This window comes from Lepisma saccharinum, chromosome 4 (assembly GCF_977018435.1).
Source record: "Lepisma saccharinum chromosome 4, izLepSacc3.1, whole genome shotgun sequence".
Classification (NCBI taxonomy): Eukaryota; Metazoa; Arthropoda; class Insecta; order Zygentoma; family Lepismatidae; genus Lepisma; species Lepisma saccharinum.
In genome coordinates this window covers 104,441,416-104,459,780 of record NC_139232.1, presented here as the reverse complement: position 1 = coordinate 104,459,780, position 18,365 = coordinate 104,441,416, and the positions used below count along the sequence as shown (strand labels likewise).

At 37.5% G+C, this 18,365-nt stretch overlaps 1 protein-coding gene across 1 annotated transcript in view; it reads left to right on the top strand.

Annotated features, from left to right (window-relative positions):
• Positions 1 to 202: 202 nt before the first annotated feature.
• The window catches only part of LOC145986691 (aminopeptidase N-like), a 170,497-nt gene continuing 152,334 nt past the window's right edge, over positions 203 to 18,365 (top strand). Inside the window, exons 1-2 of the mRNA XM_083121004.1 lie at positions 203 to 286; positions 3,453 to 3,812. Coding sequence (XP_082977130.1) covers positions 3,525 to 3,812 — 288 coding nt within the window. The 5' untranslated portion in view covers positions 203 to 286; positions 3,453 to 3,524. The remainder of the gene's footprint in view (positions 287 to 3,452; positions 3,813 to 18,365) is intronic.

Below are 18,365 nucleotides of genomic sequence, written 5' to 3'. Positions count from 1 at the left end.
GTTCATTATCAACAGCGGCAGGGGATATGAATACTATAAAAGTTACGTGGTAAGAACATGATAGAAAAAAATGTTGGCACTCAACACTATTGACAACCATTGTGAGGATCTCTCACAATGTGATAATGATGAGATTGGAAAGGGGGAGGGGTGCTTAAGAACGATAGGAAAAGCTAAGGATAGGATTATAAAAGGCCTTCTGCTACTAGGCAATCCTGCAGTGTGGTTGATCTGGTTCAGACTATCAACATTGATCACAAACAGAGAGAGTCGAGAGAAGGTACAGGTAAATTGAACACGAATTTTTCTTGATCAGGTCTAAATCCTCATTGCTGAAACTTAGTATATAAATCCTTAATCCTGAATACATATTCAATATGCTGCAGTGCTTGCCATTTTGCAATGAGCACTTAACTTCTGTAAGTCCTTTTTGACTACGATTAATCTCTACTTTATAATTTTGTTTAGCTTCTGTTCGACCAGCGTTATGGGCTTAATGTTGAAGGAATCAAGCTCAAGAGGGGCTAACACACGCACACATATTATTATTATTATTATTTACAACTAAATTATTTACCCTCAATGAACAATTTAACTTAAATGATGCAACTACTTCTCTTGTAGTCTACTGTTGTTACAAGCATAAAAATATTTTTTTTTTGTAGTGACGTTTAAATAACATCTTTATTCATCTTAAATAACAATAAAATGGACTGCTTCCTTCACAGTTAAGTTGCTACATTCCAACAATATACCACTGACAAGATTTATTGTGTAACTGATCCTTTTTTAAAAACGTTCTTTTTATTTAATCAAATATGTAATGTTGTAGTATCTGACACGTCGCAAGATACATTCGATGTTGATTACTGGCTCTTATGAACAGACGAGCAAATATCCATAATTTATATTGTAACCGATCGCAATTTAAGTATCTCTGTCGATAGTTTTTTCTGATACATTACGAAAATTTGACTGCATGAAATAGTCCTTAGAAGATGTACCTAGAAAAGAAAAATGTGGCCTAAGACCTGCAAAAAGAGAAGAAAACTATATTCAGTGTTACCGGCCCTTCGAGAACCTAGGGCCAGTTTACGCGTGGTCAGCGCATCGAATTCATTGCTGTTTTAGCAACTGAGGTTTCTGATTTCGAGTTCCGGGAAGTATGTCTTTTCGGATGTTGTTTTCATCATGCGATCGCATCGTCGCATTAACAAATTCAGACAGAAAGCAACGCTAAATAACAAAAAATACACCAAAAATATCAATTTTTCTCTTTTTCTGACATTTTCACAGTGCACTCCGTGCCACCATTGCTTTCAAGTACCTTCTCAATTGTCCTCATGACGGTAACGCTGACATTCCATATGGAATCAAAAACGTAAACATTCCTTCCAAAGGACATGGGAATTCTTCAGACAAATCGTATTACTGTTAAGTCTTGTTTCCATGTTAATAAGACCTTAAAATGCTGAACAAGGCAAACTTTTATAGTATAAAAATATACATAAAGACATAACGTAAATTCTTATTGTGAATATTCGTCTGAAGAAGACCCTGTTAGAGGGTGGAAACGTTACGTTCTTATGTATATTTTTTATACAATTAAAGTTTGCCTTGGTCGTCATTTTAAGGTTTTATTTACAAATCTTATAGTTTCTAATATACAGAAAATTGTTTAAATAGGCAATAAACATATTATTGTTCACCAGGACTAATTTGGATTAGTAATCGTGATATTTGTTAATAGATACCAAAATACTAGATTTAGCAAAAAGGCTACCAAATTCTTGTTTAGGCTTACCAAGAAGCTTAACGAAACGTGTATTGCAAACTCAGTCAGGTTTTCTGCGTAAGCCTATCTGGAACTGGAAGGTCCTTCTGAATCGGTTTATTTGTCCATACAATAATTAACGACTCTCTATTGTTCATTAACTATTTATATTTACATTCCCTCCTTTTTAACTTTAATTTTGCTATCATGACTAATGTAATGTCTTTTTGATCACAATATCAACGCTCAGATTGAAGAAAGTGCAATCAGTTTTCATACAGGAAATGCCATTTCAACGCTTCGGTATGTAAAAGGACAACTAATGGGTTACATGACCGGAAAGAATTCATGTTGGCAAGGACATCTTCCATATTTCTTTTCTGAACAGTTCGCAAATGTACATTGTCATTATACTTCCTATCTGGCTCACCGGAACTGTAGGCGATGATGACGCAATCATTCTGAAAGAACACAACGGTGGCATGCATCACGCTGCTATATAAAAAAAATATTTTTACTCGGAAATTGGGTTTTTTCTTTTAAAAAAATCTGAAAAACGTAAGCGTAACATAAGCGAAAAGGTTTGTTTTTCGTGCATTGTTTTCTTGGCTGGGATAAACAAAATTGGACCAACAGTTTAAAGGGGCATCCGAAATTCTGTACGATGTGCCTTCATGATACCTTTGATTAACACTACAGTTCAAGAACTTAAAAATCATGATTTTCATGTTTCCATAATTATGTATCAATTAGTAATACACATATTTATTCAAACAAATAGCTATTCTATTTACAAGTTTTTTATGTTTATAATATGATTGATTTTTTTTTGTTCCTGATAGGCACAACCCGTCCAGTCACGTAACAACAATGTCACCCGTGTACTGAAGGGTTGACAACGTTACACAATATAAGATATAGATTTCTTTATTTGGATTTTTCATATTTAGCGTCGCATTCCGGTTCCTATTGTCTAATCCCGTCGATGGGGATGAATGGTGAATAGGTGGCACTGATGAAGGAACATTTACCCGTGCTAAATCCGAGACTGGAACACAGGATCTTCTGTGATGATTACGTAAATCTACCACTCAACCCTCTCGTCCACCTATGTGGCTTTCGTGACGTGTGTGCGCACTTCCTTTGATACATACATCTGTTATAAAACAATGAAGTGCACTTTGGTCCATTTCGATCGTTGGTAGACAGTTATTGTGCTAATTTCTAGCTAAGGAGGTGAAAAGTTATGCAATTGACTCATATCGCATGACCCGGCCCATCTCAAAACTGATCATAGTGCTCACATACTCAATGTTGGTAATTCTATGATTTATAGCCACCCCGATTACGTAGTGCTAATATCGTCTCCTTGTTATCAAGGAGTTCCTGGTTCGATACCCGGCAAAGTCACATAGTGGTTCGGATACCACGTTAAACGGTAGATACAGTCCCGATTAGCCTTTCTGTGCATAAAGAGGATTTATAAACAAACATATAATTTATACTTTGGGTTAGAAAACCCAATGCATCCCTAAATTCTGAATGTTAAAATATTTCATCTATTGTACAATGTATGTGCATTTTGGGGGAACGGGGGTTATACGAGGTAACTTTCTCGGAATATGTGTGACTTGTGGTTTTCAAAGTAACCAAGTATGTATTCTTCTTGTTCTTGCAGATAATCAGCCAACGTTAGTGAACATTGCCTCCAAGAGCGCTTTACAACGAAATCTTTCGCCGGTGAAAGAAGATGAAGACTGGACACACAGCGTGGACCAACAAGGCTTTGTTGCCGCTATTGTTTCTTGCAATTTGCAATTTCAAACAATCCCAGGAAAGCTTTGTTGAGGAGGCGGAACCTCTGCACAGAATGAGAAGAGTCAGCAACTATAAAATCGTGGACACTGATTGGGAAAAGTCTCTTCTGGATGGATCCACAGCTGACCATTGGATAGACGGTCTGACCACGGAGGAATGGTCGGATGATATCAAGCTCCACGAAAAATCAATTAGTGTGCGCTCTGCTGAAATGCCGGAGGTGAGCAGATGTGGTCAATAAGCTTATTTATATTTGTGGTAGTATTGTGCAGTAGTGTGTCCAAGATTTTCGAAGGGAGTATTACGTATACTATTTCAAGTAACCAGTACCTACTCGTTTTTGCATATTTTCCTGCTCTTCAAGTTCACTTTTTACATTATTGTCATTGTATCTCCCGGTGTCCAATTACAGCGCAGAACTGTTATTTTGACAACATCCCGTTTCCCTGCTAGCTGCTTTGTGAGGTTGATTTTTAAAGTTGCCGCTTCTTGCCCGAGTAAGTATAATTATTTTCATCGAATCGGTAGATAATCACAGAGATCATCAATACACATCGAAAATTTTTGCAAGCTATTAAACCTTAGTCAATTTTCCCCTTACTGAACGTTCGTGAACAGCATGATAACCTAATTTAGTCTTTAAAACAAGTATCCACACAGCAGAGTATGAAGAATGTAAGATTCATGTCTCTCTCTCTCTCTCTCTCATTGTACGAAATAACGTAAGTTGAAATCTCGTTTGCATAACTTTCTGTATACCCTGTAGTTGCTAATTTGATTTTACCATATGTGAGTCTCTGATTGTGCCTACCCAATTGCATTGTTGTCTTGTATTAAAGGATACCAGATTTGATCTTCAAATTACATAAAGATTCAAATTTCATCTTAAAACTGTAGGCCCAATCCTGATTAGACTATATGAGCATAAAATGAACTTAAAACGAACATTCACATGTCATTTACAAAAATGAATTAAATGTTAATATTAAACTATTATAATTTTCATAAGAATTGAAAACTTTCTATTCATCATATGTGTGCGAAACTACTTGTGCATACACCCTATTTAATTTTTGAGATAGATATGCTACTACAAGGGAGATTTAGATCCCAAAGTAACTTATAATTGGGAGTGGAAAAAAGCAGGATTTCGATTGAATAACATAAAAGAATCAGGGGCCTCCCTGATTGCATAAAATAATGTCACCTTGTAATCAAGGGAGTCCCTAATGGAGGCACAGTAATTCAGGCCCCATTTTAAGCTGTAGGTCCAATCCCAATTAGTGCAGACACATAATGGTTCGGATTCCACATTATATCGTAGGCCCAGTCCCGATTAGCCTCACTGTTCATAAAGTAGACTTAAAACACCAAATAAATCAAACAATTAAACCAATCCCAATTAGCATATCGAAACATACAGTGAACTTGAAGAAACACAATTTGTAATGCGAGAAAGTTAGATTTTTTAAATATACTTGTCTTTTGCCATTTGTGGCCAATCAGTTTAGTTTTTGCGTCAGATTTAGGGCCACCGTGCTCTAAGATAGTGTTTCCAAACTACCGGACTGAGTCCAGCATCGGGCCCCATAAGTTCATTAGATTCAGTGGTTGCTAACTATTTTAAACCCTATTTTATATTTGTCAACAAGACTATACATATGCCATAATTTATTTATTAATAATTTCAAGGGTGCACATTAATGTATAAAGTTTAAAAAATTAGAAAGAGGTAAAATTTTTGAGCTGTGCATTGACTATTAAAAAATAAATTTACTGCGTTGTGATCTCACGATTGACAACCACATTAAGTGGCCAAAATGTGTCAAGACTTGCTCCGTGAACAGGCTTACCAGCGATTACGTTACATTATACATGAAGCACTTGAAAGCCAGATTACAAATATTTTATGCTAAATACAAAAGCAAAGTCGATTTTCTATCTTAGATAAATTAAGCTCAGTCAATAAATAACGAGGCAGAGGATATTTCACAGCACATACGTAACGAACCTCACAAGTATTGTCCACCACTGTTTAGGCATTTATCGCATTGTGACACCAGTCGCAAAATGGCACCCTCGTAGAACTCCTTAGGCTGCTGTTGGAACCAATTGCGCACGTACTCCTTGACGTCATCGTCCGATTGAAACCGTTGTCCCCGCAGTGCTTTTTTGAGCTCACCGAAGATGTGTAAGTCACACGTGAACAGATCTGGACTATAGGGAGTGGCTCAGGATTTCCCACTTGAATTTTTTTTCAGACACTCCTTTGTTGCTTTGGCTGTGTGTGGTTTAGCGTTGTCGTGCAATAGGACGACACCACGAGAAAGGTGACCGGAACGTTTCGATTTGATTGCCTTCCTGAGCTTCGTTAACGTTTCACAATACCGCTGGGCATTGACCGTAGCTCCATGCTCCAGGAAGTCGACGAGGAGTGGTCCCTTGCGGTCGAAGAAGAACGAAAGCATGACCTTGTCGGCACTAGTGTGGAGGGTCTTGAACTTTTTTGGTGGAGGGGAATCTCCGTGCTTCCTCTGACGAATTTACCGTTTCGACTACGGCTCAAAGTGGTGACACCAACTTTCGTCGCCGGATAAATCCTTTCAATTCGTCGATGGATTTCACAACCCCCTACACCTTGTATAGGTATAATTTGTACTCTTAACCCGATTCTCAGCAACATACACTGGCTCCACGAGTAAGAAAAAAACATAACATTCAGTACCAAAAATGGTGGCTGAAGGTATGTGTACATATGTACATATGTACCCAGATGTACTATTGAATTAAATGTAAAAAAAAAAGATGAAGTGTGTGTATTATAAGAAAGAAAGTTAAAGTATCCGCCGATTCATAGTATCAAGAAAAATTCTTCGTTTCGCCCCATAGAGAAAAGACACCTCGCCGTATTGCACCAAAACATCTGAGGCCGACTGCTCCCTTCCCTTCCTTTTATAGGCCCCGCTAATCACCTAACCGTTACTGGGAACTTCCCGGTTGTCGGCTGTCCAGAGACACACCTACCTACCCAACGGCCAAGAATACGCACGTACTTGAATACATAGACATCCACAACATTACTAAAATATGTGACACTAAAACCCGATCTATCCAATTAAATTAATTAATTAAACATATAAAATAAAAGAGGATCAAGTAATGATTCGCCTCATTACAACCTTCCCTTGTCAAGAAGCGCACTACACCCCGCTGCTTCTCTTTGGATGCTTCCATTACGCGTCGCAGTCAAACATGGAATGACTGAACACTGCCGATGCTCGGTTAGCAGCCTTTGTGCATACCTTGCCAGACACGTAACGGCATCTAGTGCGAGAACGTGCGCGAATCAATTTCGTCACTCTTGCAACTATATTTCGGGTCCGTCGACCCATTTCTTATTACCATAGTTTTGGTGTAATATCCTCTGCCTCGTTATTTATTGACTGAGCCTCATAGTTAGAGAATAAACAGTATCATAGAGGGTGGATTCAGGGCGTCGGTACTTATTTCGAAGTTGGGGGGGGGGGGGGGGGGCAAGTTCTTAGATCCACCACCAATTTTTCTAAATCTCTTTTCATATATATATATATATCAGGCGCGTATATTCTAGGCTACCTAGGCTATCGCCGAAATCCAGATTATATACAGAAAATAATAGACTATCAAATGTGATTGATGCTTCACTCTCAAACAACGACCACGGGAAAAAATGAAAGTACACCGTACCCCCGAGAGGAGAGGAGGGGGAGAGTGGACCATGCTTCCTTATGGCCCGAGCTGAACGGAAGAAAAGGCTGCGCGGTGATTTTTCGTCCAAGGTTTGTTTCCCTTGTGCTCGCTCTATACATGAGGATGGACTCCTTTCCTTTAAAACTACCAACAGACTTCAGCGGTTAAATTCTTCCCCGATCAGCGCCTGGAGGCGGTCGGTGACGTATTTGTAGTGGCTTCTTAGACAGGAAACTCTTCGTTTTACAACGGCGGTAAAACCTTGCAGCGATGCCAATGCGCTAACCAGCATGGGATTTTCCCAGGTAACGGAAATTTTGAAACTAAACTACCATTACAGGAACGGGAAAAGAGTATTTGGCATGTGATAGGGAATTTTAGGCCAAAACAACACTGTACCATCGAACACATGCAGAACTCGCATGCCGCTGACCTTCAACCAACCACGCTTTACGATGTTTTCATCCCCTCTGCTGCTTAGTTTATGACTGGCTGGGGTAGACTGACTGGTCTTAGATGACGAAGGGCATTTTGCGAATGGAAATCGCGTTGAAGGAAGTTTAAGAAAATTAGGTTTCTTACTGTGTGGATTTTCTTAAGTGTATTGAGTGAGTGAATTACGTATATATGTTTTGAATGATCTGTGGTGCGTCGTGTAGTGAATGAAAATGAATGACATAATTAACGAACTATTGCCGAAGCAATTTACTCTGCTTTTGCATTAGGATAAATTTCAAATCGTGAAGATATGCAGGCCTCTAGTATCGCAAAGAAGAGAAGAATGGATTTGATTTATTATTTTCCGTTGCTTTTCTGCCACTTTAGCTAATCGCGACGATGAGGATGAGTGACGATACGATGGAATTCATGAAGGGACATTCACAAAGAATATCCATGTCCATGCCTGGATTTGAACCCGAGTCCACTGGTGTCGTAGTGCGCTGTGCTAATAACCATTTTACCACAGAGGTTGCCAAGAGAAGAATGGAGTTCCTGTTCAAAATAAATATTCAAGGTAAGAAGTTTATTATACGCGTATATTTTATTCTCACACGTAGGACTACATAAATATTTCACAATATGGGCCTCTATATTTTATAAATAACCATGAAATATTTGAAATGTTTTCCTTATTGTTTTTATATTAATGAAACAGTGATATTTTATAATTATTAGTAAATTGTAATGTATGTATTTTAACCGCACTATCACATCACCTTAAAATCCAAGAAATTGAACTAAAAAGAGCCTCCCATTTGAACATTATGATAAAAAGAGGTAGTCCAGGTTTTAAACCCAGCACTGATATATATATATATATATATATATATATATATATATATATATATATATATATATATATATATATATATTATATTATATATATAATTAATATAAATTATATTAATAATTATATTATATATTTTATTTTTATATACTCATGTAAATAATTTATATTACATTATAGATTAAATTATAGATGCTGCTCCGATCGTCATCTCCGCTCTAGGTAATATAATTGCACAAACAAGTGGTGATAAATACATTAACCAGCCAATCGATGCTCTGTTGACGTATTCAATTCCATTTATTCTTACTAAACTGTGATGGTATGTATACATTGGGGCAATATTAATTTCATTGAGGTCAAATCACGATCTAGAAGAGGTGCTCCTCAATATATCAAAGTTCTTAATTGTTCAAGACTTTGTTTTAAATAAATAACTTAGTGGGTGTTATTTTCAGAATCCACAAAAAAATTAAGGAATTTTCGGGGTCTGAATTCTGGACCCACAACCTGGATACGTCATTGCGAGGGATTAGGGGTTGAGTGTACCCTCACCCCACATGTATACTATGTATCCACCGACTCCCAAACTTTTTATGTGCAGAACCAGTAACTATTTGAGCGACTGATTGCAAGATGTTGATTGCACCATACTAAATATATTGCATAATGTACTAATTAATTTTTATTATGAACAAAGACAAACCAGATGTGGAACGTGGGCAGTAGTTTTGGTGGCTGTGAACTAATTAATTAAAACAATATAAGGGACGTTGTATCTCGTAAACATTTCATGTTGTGACACTAGTATATGTGCAACGGGGAACAAAAAATCTCGGGATCGCAGATTCAAACCTAGTAACCAGCCATCCTATCACATTTTCTACAGTTGTCATTTCTGTAAGGTTAGTGCTGATATTGCACCTATAATACTTAATAGACAGGAACATTTCTCTCCCGTTTTTTGTCGGTTTTTCAACAGTGAAAACTGCAGTAGTAAATAACCTGGTAGTGAACTTTTCTCCGAAAGGAGAAATTTGCATATTCTATGTCGGAATATGGGCTACGCAAATTTGGAATCTCCACCCTCAAAATAGTCTCGTTCGTCTCCTATCACCTACTCACTCGAATTGGGGAGTTACTGCTTTCCAATCATCGTTGCGTTTAATCTAAATTTATAAAGATTTGACGGTAGGGATAACTTTTCAAAACTGTCATGAATTTTCAAAAATATCAGTTACTATATTGTCAATTATAATCAAATTTATATGCTATTGCGAGCGGGATACATTGGTCCGAAGCACTAAAATTGTCCCCTCTCCCTAGGAATCGAACCCTGTTCCTTTAATGATAAGACGTCTGCATTAGCCACTAAGCTATCATCGGTGAACAGCCAGTTTCTGTAATGTTAAGTTATTCTCGGACTATCGTAACTAAATGATAGCAAAAAAGTTAAAATATCATGCAAGCCATTAAAAATATTCTTAATGCTCCTTAGAACAATTTTTGTTTTCAGAATTTAAAATAGCGAAATGATTCTTGGAAAGGCAGACAAAGAAAATATTACCCCCCTCCCCCCTTGGATGGCTCTACAATAAACTCAGAGCCTGTAACCAAAATATTTTCAGAAGTCTGAAAAAATCGAAGATTTTTGTTCCTTAGTCTGAAGTACAGTGTTCTATACAATCGTAATTTTCTACTATTACGTAAGAGCAATAAGCAGGCAGAACAAACCAAGAAATATGTGAGGTTCTAAATTGGTGTTTCTTTTTATGGTTAGACGTTTATTATATTTAATTTTGACGCGCTGTGGTGAATTTACATTGTTTCATGTAAATTAATATTACTACGTCCTGATTTTATAATTAAATTAATAGTGCATATGAGCAATTTTTGATTTAAATGTTTGAACACGAATTTGATTTAGTACTTGTTTAAAATATAATTTCTATATTTTCAGATATTTTTAAGTGTGTCTAAAAAATTAAAACAGCTCTGGCCCCGCGCACCCATCCCCCCAAGAAAATCCAGCGTGAGACGAAATGTGGTGTGATGTGTTACCGTGCGATCAATGTTCAGTTTTAAATGTATACGTTCAAACAGGGGCAATTACCGTTGAACATGTAACAGATTTTTCCGTGAAGGAATCATGTATGTTCTTCATTGGAAATAGAACGAACACCTTGTTAGGTCATTCCACATCAAACCAACGCAAAAAACTAGGATTTTGACACCCCTTAATTCCGATTTCGATGAAATTTGGTGTACACCCTTCCTTTATGGATGAAAGAAACCCCATATTTTTTTTCACTCTATCTCAAACGGTTTTAATTTTACAGCACTTTGAAATGTCATCAAATCAGTGTTGTCTGACACTCTTGAGATCCTCGACACAAGATATCCTTGCTTACATTTTATTTCTTTTCTCCATAACCAATCCTCAGATCTCTTTGAAATTTTACAAAAAGTTCAATGAAATAATGTGGATTTCAGAAAAAATACATCAGCACTCAAAAAGTTTTACAAATGCCTATAAAAAGACTAATAATAGATTTGTAGCCTAATTTTTGTGGTGGGAAAACTAGGTTACGAAAACCTGAATTTTCATCATGTGGGTAAGACGGAACCAAAAACTTTTGATGTTGAAAATCATTGCAAAGAAATGCTCTTTCTCTACAAAAAATAAATTTTTTGGTTTTTTTAATTCTTCTAAAAAATTTTTACGTTTTTTAGAAATTGCCTAAAATTTCAGGGTCAATCCGTACTAAATGGTCCAGCACTGGTTCCTCGACCATTTTTAAAATTTTTCATTTATTTGTCGTTGTAACCCCTGTACAAGGGTAGTTCAAAACAGGCATTATTTTTCTAAAACTAGACTTCGTTTGAAAATGGCGGCCATTTTTGTTTCATGACTTGCAACATTTTTGGCCTATGCAGGCAGTTGCGATAATTATGGTAACTCAGCTAAGAAAAATTATAGAAATCTAGGGTAAAAAACATTGTTTTCAGTACATTTCAGACTACATTTTATGTTCCGTATTTTTTTTCACCACATCTAATGCAAATGGCTAAAATTTAGGGTCAAAACTGATTGAATTTCAATTTTGAAGGGAAATCAATGTACAGGATATATTTTTTAGTAGGTAAGCAATGAGATATCAGAGCTATAAACAGGACGAAGTGCAAATATCTGTCCATATACAATCAGTTAATAACAAGTGACTCGAACATGAGTTTTGCCCTTGCTGGAAAGAAACTTCACATTAATACAATTATATTTGACACTAAATATATTAGAGACCTTGGTTTCTGGTGAAATCGCATCACGTTGATATTTTATAAGATGTAAAATTGATTCAAAACAGCAGAAAAAGTAATAATTAAATCGAACAAATAACATCATGTTCTATAAGTTCTGTTCTCAACAAGGGTCCCGGGTTCGATTCACGGTCGGGCTTGGTTGTTTGTGAATGTCGATTCATCAATTTCATCATTTCATCACTCATCCCCATCTTCGGAAATTAGCCAAGAGGCACAAAACGCGAAGTAAAATAAACTAAATCAATCAATCTGTTCTCAAAATAACAAGATATCAATTAACGAACAGAATTTGCACTGCCAATATTTATCTCTTGCCATAAGCAAAAACTGCTCAAAGTTTCAAAAATAATAGGTGAATGATCTGCTATTTCTGGCACGACCTTTTTTAAGAGATTTGTTTTCAATAACAGACGTACCCAGAAACTGATTACAGCAGTTTATTTGTTTACGTCCCTTCACCATCAACATTTCGTGCATCTCATATGCTCAAACAAACATTAGAGGGATTTCACATACGACATATTTTCCTGAGAAACGATTCAATTGATATTTTTACATGAGTTTGGCATGCCCTGTGTAATCGAGTTTAAATTCCATTCGTGCATGCCTTATGATAAGTGTTTTACTTTCTTATTTATTTTGGTCACGTGACACCTACTAAAATAACCCTATAACTGATTACTCACTTATACGTTGAGATCGTACGGTCTTTTTATTATTTGAGTCGTTCGATATAGCGATTTAATCTTGAATTTTGCAAGGTTTCCGTACAGTTGCAACTTATTCTCAATATGGCGTCGCGCTATTCTTTGTTATGTTCACGATGTCCGAGTAGATCAGACACGGCTTTTTGTCAATCCACACTGCACACGCAAAGCTAGCTATGAACGGGGTATCGTAATCAGCAGTACCGTTGAATTTCGATACAAAAGGTCTCTCGAGAGCACTAAAGAACAAAGCTTTTCACTTACGATCTTAGGGTGGGGGTCGATTCAAGGTCAATTCAGACAAGGATAAACTTCACCACTTCCCACTCTACGACGAAGCATCTCAAATTGAAATAACAGCAGAATACTTTCACTGGTAACTGTATTCCTTATTCAGAGTAGCCATGTATTCCTACTCTCCGGAATATTATCCAAATAAACCTTTCTCTTGCACCGATCAGCTGCTAAAACCATCTCCTTCCTCGTTCATGTTGCGAGCTCCGCCCGCTTTTCAGCACGAATTCCCTTCCCGCGTCTAGCGTTCAACAATTCATCTATTTTAAAAACCACAGGTTCCATTAACTTTGTAATTAAGTTGCACACGCATAAACATTACAAATATATACATGCAGAGTGTGACAAGAATCTTATATCTATGTTTGGTGTCTATAGCATGATCTCCCCACATCCATAGTTATTCATTATAGATTTAAGCAAATTTTAACGTTCCTAAAGTGTGTGTTTTCTCATATGAAATCTTGAAATCACGCTGCACGCGATACGAAATCTCCCTGAGCCTGGAACCAGAGCGTTAACGTTAAGCATCATAAATATGCTAAAAAGGCTATATTTAACACGAGGAGTGTACTGATTTAAAACACACTTATTAACAAACGTAAATATGGAGTTAGACAATCAAATAAGTCGATTAAAATTTAGTAATCGAGGAAATTATATAACTGAAATAGGTGGAGATCGCACCAAACCGTAGTCGCCAGCCACCTAGCGTGAATTCTTGCAATTAAATGAACCAATCACTTCCAACCCGTAAGTATATATCGTAAAATGCTAACATTGAATCAAATTTTATAATGGCTTACTCGAAATTTATCAACATTTAACAAATTATGACCGTACTCGTCATACCATGTTTATTTGTCGAATGTAAAAATATTTTCTCAAATTTTATTCAGAACCAAAAATGAGCAGAAAAAATAGTAATATTTTTTATGGCGCGACTGGAAGGGGGGGGGGGCAAAAATACCATATTACCCCCTCGATGATGAGTGAGGGCATGATGACCCCCTGCCACCCCGGTTCTGACGTCCCTGGGTGCTTTTGATAAGTGTGTTAAGGCCGTACTAAAGGCAATTTTGTTGTAATTTTTCGATAACAGTTGGCAGCACCTTTTGACTCAGGTGGCTATAGCCCCCACGAATGTTTTCGGTTTACACTAGATAAAATGAGGCTTTTTGGTTTCTTGTGTGTGTGAAATAAAATAATGGGACGAAAATTTAAGGAGAAAAAAAATGTCGAGGCAAGGTAAATTTTTCTACAACCCTGTAATTGATAATAGCACGTGTCCAAGGTGGGCATAAGGTGGGGTTAACCTCCTAAGGAAATGTTTCAGTTTACACTAGATAAAGTATGTTTTTGGCATCTTGAATGATGTGACGATAATTTAAGGAGAGTAATAATTATCTAGGCAAGATAGAGAATGTTATATAACCCTGTTATTGATAATAGCATGTATCCAAGATGGGGATCAGGGGGGTCGAGCCCCTTCCAAAGGAAATCTTTCAGTTTACACTAGATAAAATTAGGTTATTGGTTTCTTGAAAGATGCGACGATAATTTAAGGAAAGATATAATTATCGGAGCAGGATAGAGAATGTCCCATAACCATTTTATTGATAATAGCACGTATCCAAGGTGTAGATCAAGGTGGGGTGTCGATTTCCCCCCCTGGGAAATCTTTTAGTTTACACTAGATAAATTAGGTTTTTGTTTTCTTGAAAGATGCGACGATATTTCAAGGACAGAAATAATTATCGGGGCAAGATAGAGAATGTTCCATTACCATTTTATTGATAATAGCACGTATCCAAGGTGGAGATCAGGGGTCGAGCCCCCGCAGGAAATCTATCAGTTTATACCGGATAAATTACTATTTTGGCTTCTTGAATAATGTGACGATAATTTAAGGAGAGTATTTATCGAGGCAAGACGGAGAATGTTCTATAACCCCTTTATTGACAATATTGCACATAAACTTTTCTTGCGCTTTCATTGCTTTTGTCGCAGCGAGAGCGCGATCATTGTGTAAAGATTTGTCATCATTTGGAAGCTGCACAACAAAGCCTGCAACGAGTAGGACGATTCCTTGTATTATTTACTCTTTGGAAAGCGGGAAAGGAAACGTTCTTAAATAAGAGGTGGAGTCGAACTACTGGTAATATTAACCAAACGTTTTATCTGCGGAACATTCTAGAATATAATGATGACATAAATACCCGTCTTCAATTTCCCGGCTGATCAGTACCATATAATCTGTTAGTAATTCGAAAATGAAGATTACTATAACACAATTTCCCGTAAACTACCGAAGTCTACATCTAGTTCGTGTCCAAAGTTGAAGATATTGACGTCTGTGGAACTCTATGAGCCTCAGTGTAGTGCTAGTTCGGGGCATGAGTCGAAGAGATCGAAGGTCTCTAAAGTGAATATTACAGGAGTACCGGATATTGTGGCGGTTTATTAAGACATAAGTAAGTTCCACAGATCAACTGTAATTTTATTTGTGCCCGGGCCAAATTTCGTGTATGCAGTCCGAGACTTTCATGGGATAAAGAGGACTTTTATTTAAGCCAACTGGGTTCGACACACACTCAACCACTACAAAGGAACAGCCGAAAATTATATGAATGTCGAGAGGAGAAAGCAGGAAGATGTTGCACATGTAGATATTTTAGGAATTTTCAGGCTCTGCCAGGACCAGGACCAGGGTCTCTGGCATATCGTGCCGTTGCTCTACTGGCATACCTAGAATTGTCGAACGTGGGGGGTGAGGGGGGGTGTTACGTATACTTTTTTCGGTAGTCAGTCCTCATTTTGTCACCTTTCTCTGCCTTGCACGTTCATTTTTTTTAGAAATACTGGGCCAAAGGAGGGTTATGACCCCTACCACGCCACTGGAGATAAATGAGTGAGCATTTTATCATATTGGAAGTCGAAACATTAGATGTGTTGGGAACAGAAGGGGTTTCACTGTGCATTAATTGTTTTTTTTGATCCAGCTGTGTTTGAGAAGACTTCCTTTGTTTCGTGCCGATATATGACAAGACTGCGGAAGCTGTGACGGACAATTTTGAACACTTGCGGGTGCTTAGGCCTGCATATGAACAATTTGGTAGGTTTCAGCTTTTATAAGAGCTGCATACGTGGAAAGACAAGACACATTAGTTCTGTTCAGGCTCGAATCAGGGAGAGATATTCGAGAACTGTGTGCGTCCAATTCGTAGCCCACAGTTTGAATCTCGCATCGTCGAGTGGATTGTCCATCAATTGTGTAACAGCTTCGTGAAGACACTCAAAGACACCAAATATGTTTTGATACATGATGAGAAGAAACGGACAAACACGTTGTGATAAAAATGGCAGCCTTAAACGGTGGCTACTATTTAGGGGACAGTTGCTTACAATTTTTTTGCCTCCGCACTATGGCCTCTTAATGCTAGATCTCGTCTACCAAGAGAAAGTAAACTTTCCTTACCCCACCCCCCCCTACCCGTTTTGCCACCAAAAGAGAAAATATACACTTGTGAGGTTCTATCTATACCCCTTAAAAATATATTGTCCCCCTCCCTCCGAAAGGAATTTCTGGATACGTGCCTGCGTTGACTGTCATTTTGTATGACAGTACTTTCTACCCTTGATCGGAGACTTTATATTGTGTCCCGACTATCTCTGCTGCAACAAGGCTGCACATAGCGCCAGAGAAGGTGGAAAGTGGGGGGGGGGGGTCGAGTGGGCAAAGCGAAGAAGTACACGATGCTGCCAAAGCTGTTACTTCAGCCGCTATCCCCCGTTCCCTTGTGACGAACCCTGAGAGGTGAGAACTCTCAATCAGAATGTCAAAGCCTGATGGGTAGGTATATTAAGTTAATGTGAACAATTTAGATGACATCTCAATTACAAAACACTGAAATCACATCAAATTCTCACACGTGACCCCACCCATCTCATCGGTAACGCTGGTAGCCGTGTTAAAGAATTACAACAATTAAGCTTAAACAAACTAAAGAATCTTGACCAAAATTACCCTAAAAGTTTATGTTCACCATTATTGACCGCAAGAAGTATAAAACCGCAGCAGAAATGAACTTATGCTTTATACTAAATTCCGCTGTCACCTGTCCACCCTGTATATTAAAATAAACCCATCTCCGTTGACTTATTGACGCACCCGAAAGATGAACTTAATTTAAATTCTTTCCCGATAACGAATACGCTAAGGTAAAAGTAAGTAACAATTTCTTGAGTTATTATTCATGCACGAGTGACCAGTAAGAAGTGAACCCCCCACCTGTAAGAGATCACTGACATTAGTATGCACATGGTTATCTTACATGAATTGAAATCTGTAAATTAATAATATTCACACTAGAGAGTTGATTTATGAGCATTTATTAACTAAAACAATTGCAGAAATAAGATCTGCTGGATTTTATTTTGAATTACGACGAACACATAACACAATATTTTGTGTAAGCAACATTTTGCACCTTACCAACATGCCAGACAATGGCGTATTAATACGTGAATATCAACTGATGTGATCGCTGTCTTTTTCCTTAAAATCGATCACAACATGCACATTGACACCGTAAATTATTACGTGTGAAAATAATCTGAAAATTACCAGTTTAGATCATTTTGACATTGCTGACGAATACAATTTTATACCATTTCAACGTATGAAAACCAACAATGAAATTTGTCTATGTAAGTTTTAGCAGCCTCAATTATTGACAGCTAACGGACGTGAACATACGTTACAAATCTCTCAATCGATATGAGGTAAATTTTGACAAATATCACAGAAAACAATGAATAAATTGAGCACGATAAATTAAAATTATATACAATAATTAATATTTACACAGTCTTAGGCAGCGAGAGATTTTCTCGACAAGATGGCTACCTCAAGCATATGCTTCGCGCTCAAATTAACGACGTATTGAGTTTCGTATTATGGCCATAATATACGCACACGAAAGCTAGCTTAAATCACGTATATTGCCGATGAGTTTCATGTATTCCAAGTTGGATTTGAGTTTATCCGTAAGCACTTAGATAGAAAAGGATTCCTACTTACAATGCATCCGGGTCCTTCAATTTGTGAATATTGAGCGAAAATAAATTTCACATATCCGCTCACTCCTTCACTTGCGCTCACAAATTTCTCGTGAAATAGGTAATCTTATCCTTTGTGGGTCATAGGCATCCTTCAATTTGGATGGATCGCCTATAAATGGACCGATATCCCTTGATATCTGCAGCATCCAAACAGCTCACTTCTGCGTCTACCATATTTTCTCCCCGAACTCCTGAATCGCTCTTCCGCGACCCGTTCCTCACGTTCAGATTCCAACCTGCAATTTCCGGCAACAAGTCCAATTCCCAGTGCAGAACTGCTTTCACATCCAACGTATATCCGAGAATGATT